The sequence below is a fragment of the Hipposideros armiger genome, unplaced genomic scaffold, assembly GCF_001890085.2.
Source record: "Hipposideros armiger isolate ML-2016 unplaced genomic scaffold, ASM189008v1 scaffold_64, whole genome shotgun sequence".
NCBI classification, from domain to species: domain Eukaryota; kingdom Metazoa; phylum Chordata; class Mammalia; order Chiroptera; family Hipposideridae; genus Hipposideros; species Hipposideros armiger.
This window is the reverse complement of record NW_017731414.1, coordinates 907133-911813: the sequence shown is the minus strand read 5'-3', so window position 1 is coordinate 911813 and position 4681 is coordinate 907133. Positions and strand designations below refer to the sequence as shown.

Here is a 4681-nt window from a genome sequence, read left to right as displayed (position 1 = left end):
CAGAGATTGGGGTGATACGGCCATAAACCGAGGAACGCCTGGAGGCCCCAGAAGCTGGAACAGACAAGGAAGGATCCTCCCCTAGAGCCTCCAGAGGGAGCGTGGCACTGCCAACACCTGCCCTTCAGAGCTGTGAGAAAGTACAGTTCGTCCTCTGAATCCATGGGAGTTCCATGTGGGATTCAACCGAGGATCGAAAATATTAGGGGAAAAAAAAAAAAATCCCAGAAAGTTCCAAAGAGCAAAACTTGAATTTGCCACATCCACGGGAATGAAGTGATGTATAGGCACACCCAGCTGTAGCCTATGTGCAAATATAGGTTATCTGCAATTACTATGCCATTTTATGTAAGGGGCCTAAACATCTGGGAATTTTGATATCTGAGGGGGTCCTCATGGATACCCAGGAGTGACTGTAAACTCCTGGTGTTTGAAGTCCCCCAGACTGTGGTACTTGATTATGGCAGTCACAGGAACTTCATCCAGGTATCCTGGGTGGTCCCCAGCTAGAAAAGGAAACGATGCCATGGTGTCAATCCTGCCTCCTCGCTGTGTCTCGATGAGACCTCGGGCTCAGCATTCTCATCAAGCACAGCCTAGACCACACCCATCTGCCTGCCTGGTTCTGTGGGGGGTGAATGGCCACTTGGTAAACACTGGGTCTGCCCTCTCATTCACGTTCTTAATTTCTAACGTCATTGACAACCTCCACCATTTTACCTAGGACTGCAGTGCCAGACACCAATGCAAAAGTCTAGAATGCCTGTTGTGGCCCCTGGCCCTTGCTGGGAGAATGGTGGGGACACTGGTGGCTTCGTAGCAGCTGTGATGAGGCCAAATCAAACCTGGGACACTCTTCTTGGCTCCCACATCACATAGGGCCCTTCCTACGGCCCACAAGGCCATGATTTGCCTGTCACCTCTCTGTCCCCACCATCTCCCACTCTGCCCGTCGCTCATCCCATTCTAGCCTCTTCCTGGGCCCTCCAGGGCCTTTGCCTTTCTTCCAACACACCAGGTGTGGTCTACCCTACCAGCTTTTGCACTGGCTGTGCCCTCCTTCCAGACACTGGGGCAACAGCTATGTACGGGCAGGCCTGTGTCCACTTTGACCACCAACATAGCCCAGTATCAATGACGGCGCCTGGCACATGGCAGACTTATACGAGGAATATTTGCAGAATGGACAGACGACCAAGATAGAGGGAGTGCACACACAGTACACAGCATTACAGAGAAAAATGTCCATTCTGTGGTTGGGTTACTTAGTAGTTTTTAAAATATTTGCACAAGAAATGACAATCTATATAGGAGAAGACAGAAATAGGCTACCCGTGTTGACACAGGGACAGGCTGTGCAGTCCCAATAAATTTCTTGCTGATGATTTCAGAGATCATCAGGGAAGAAGAGGAACTGAAATGTATTCAGCAGGCGCAGCTTAGATGTGATTTCAGTGAATATGCACAGCAGCCCTCCGCGGTGCCTACATTAGGCCCTCAGCTTGGGGGGATTGGCAGAAGCTGGAGGTCAAGACGGGAAAGACCCCTGTACCCCCAACTCTGTGGAGAGGTTGGTCTGGGGTCCTGTGGATGGACAGACTGGCACATCCAGATAAGGGGTGTTACTTGGCAAATGAGGTCTCAAGCCACAAAAAGACATGGAGGAATCTTACATGCATATCACTGAGTGCAAGAAACCAGCCTGAAAAGGCTATGGACTTTATGATTGATCCCATCTATATGATATTCTGGAAAAGGCAAAATTATGGAGACAGTGAAAAGATCAGGAGTTAGGAGGAGGGAGGGATGAAAAGGCAGAGCACAGAGGCCTTGCGGGGCAAGGGAACTACTCTGTACGATACTGTAACGGTGGATATATACCACTGTACATTTGTTCAAACCCACAGAATATACAACACAGAGTGAACCCAAATGTAAACTGTAGACTTTGGCTCATCGACTACAACAAATGTAACACACTAATGATATGGGAGAGCGTGCACTGGTGAGGGGAATATATGGGAACTCTGTACTATATGCTTAATATTGCTATAAACCTAAAACTGCTCTAAGAAATATAATAACATTATTATATTTAATAAAATTAGCCAAAGACTATTAAAATTACTTATGTGTTATTATTTAATTATTGTAAAATCTTATTTAAAAAAGAAAGAAAGCAGAGCTGTAGACGCCAAACCCAAAGGTGCAGACCTCTGGGCTCACACATTGCCCAGCCCTCACCAGGTGACAACGGTTATGCTATGTCCTGAGACATGGATGCCTCTTGTCTTAAGACACCAAGAGTGAGGGACACTGCGGTCACTTCTACTGCGCTTGTGTCCAGAGGCTCATCCACAGCGACACATCCACGGCTTCCATGGGGTTTGGCCAACAGTGATACTGGACAGAGGACACAGGGTGTTTCCTCCCCCACTGATTCCATAGCGCTGCCAGGTGGCCCCCTCCCCTTGCCTCGATGTCCCCAGCCCCTAGGCCTGCACTATGCTTTGCTGGCTTCCTTTCACACTGCAGCCCCACAAGAAAAGTCCCATCATGAACGGCTCAATTTGGACATGCCATCCTTTTTGGGGACCTACAGTACATGATTGCCGCCTCCCAGATGTAAAGAGTCTATTAATCAGGGCTTTTTGTTATCTATATTCTGATGCTGTTGACATCTGGGGCCTGGCTGACCCTGGAGGGACTGCCCTTCCAAGGGTTAGCCAATTTCTAAAGAGGGCAAAGGACCTGCCTGTGAGTGCACCTTCCTTATGCAGACCAACCCAGCCAGAACCCACACTCTCACTGCTTCCTCTATCAGCTCTCACACTCAGGCCACCATCCACCAGCCCTGATACCTCAGGGCCAGGTACCAGACAACCAGGTACCCTACGCCCCAGAGCCGAGAAGTTATTCAAACCAGCCAGTCTTAAACCTGCTCACTGTGCTTCACCCATTTCTTTCCATGAAAACCACAACAAGGACTCCTGCCCACAGTTGCCTTGTGCTCCTGCTGTGCCCGATGCCTCCCACCTATGGTCCTGTGTGGCATGCCGAGCATCCTATTTCGAGGGAACTGTGAGTATGACAAACTCTCTTCTCCATGGCAGATGCGATAATAAAACCCACATGTTACGGGAAAGGGCCTCTCCTGCCAACAGCCCTGCTCACCTCCAGCACAGGGCCGGCACCCAGGATGGTCCTCTCGACGCCGCTGGCATAGCCCTTTTGGCTCAGGGCGGTGAGGCAGTGGATCAGGAAGTTGGTGGTCTGTGTCTTGCCCGAGCCGCTCTCACCCGAAATCACAATGCACTGGTTGACGCGTTTCCGGAGCATGGCATAGTAGGCCACGTCGGCCAGCGCAAACACGTGCGGCTCCAGCTTGCCCAGCTGCTGGTTCTCGTACATCTTCACGTACTTGGGGTTATAGATGGGGAGGAACTTGAAGGGATTGACGGCCACGAGGATGCTCCCTGCATATGTGTAGATCTTCTGTTGCAGGAAGCGGTGCTTCAGGTTCTTCAGGAGGTTGGCCTCAGTCAGCTCGGGAAGGTTGCACAGGTCATCAAAGTCCGCTTGCTGCCGGGGCAGGAGGCCGCGCTCCACCAGGCGCCGGGTGGCCGTGGCCTGGGCCACCAGCTGCATGTGCACGTACTTGATGGCCCCATCTGCGTCACGCTCCTGCAGCAGGAAGTAGTAACCGTCCTCCTGCGGGTGCTCGTCCTGCGCCCGGCGCGGCCACAGCAGCACGCGGTGCACGGGCGAGTCGTTGGCATCCAGCACCCATTCCTCCCCACCTGTCTCCTTGACCTCCACCAGCACATAGCGCTTGGTACCGTCCAGCCGCAGGCTGGCAATGGCATCCTGGATGACGTCGGATGTGGTGCTGTCCTTGGTGGCCATCACACGGCACGAGGCCTGGTTCTCGCTGGTGGCCAGCTGCGGGTAGATGTGCAGGTGGTAGGCCGCTTGCCTCCGGCAGCCAGAGCTGCCCGCCTCGTTCACACTCATCCTGCCGGCCGCCTAGCTTCAGCATGCCTCCCGGGCTCGGGGCGCGTGTCCTGGAGCTGGAAGGGAGGGGGTGAAATGGTCAGAGTGGCAAGGGGTGGTGGGAGGGGTGTCTGACGCCCACCCAGAACAGACAGCCTCAGACCTGAAGCCTGAATCCCCTGCCCCAACAGGGTTCTTCCGAAAAGACAAAGGGTGGGAGGAGCCTCCATTTGTCCTTAAACACAACCTCTGACCCAAGGATTCTCTTGCAGAGTGATAGCACCAGACTCCATCTCCCCAAGATCAAACCTTTCCCACGGAGTTTGCTCAATCCCCAGCCCCTTTTCCTCCCCACCCAGGGTCAGCCTCTCAACCCACAAGTCCAATAGCCACAGCTATGTCTCACCTAAGCCTTTCCCAGCCCACATCCTTCCTAGCCTCTCCTAGGACAGATAAAACCTCCCATGGCAGCTCCCTAAGCGGATGAATACTCAGCCTCACAGGCCTTGGTTATGTTCCCACAATATACCAGGGGCAGCGAGAAGTGTGAGGGGATAAGCAAGACTGGACCTGCACTGAAATTCAGGGACCCCGAAACAACAGGGTCCCCAAAACCCCAATGAGAAGGATGAAGTCAGTGTGAGCTCCCTAAAGCTCGCTCGAGAGAACTGCTCAGAGTGCATTTGCT

The 4681-nt window shown here is 52.7% G+C and overlaps 1 protein-coding gene across 15 annotated transcripts in view; it reads right to left on the bottom strand.

The window, feature by feature from the left end:
- Positions 1-4068, bottom strand: part of MYO9B (myosin IXB) — a 78651-nt gene extending 74583 nt beyond the window's left edge. For 14 of the 15 annotated variants that reach the window (XM_019641941.1, XM_019641946.1, XM_019641948.1 and 11 more), the window contains exon 1: positions 3175-4068. In XM_019641941.1, coding sequence (XP_019497486.1) covers positions 3175-4014 — 840 coding nt within the window. In that variant the 5' untranslated portion in view covers positions 4015-4068. The remainder of the gene's footprint in view (positions 1-3174) is intronic. The other variant, XM_019641956.1, reaches the window with a different exon arrangement.
- Positions 4069-4681: the final 613 nt, after the last annotated feature.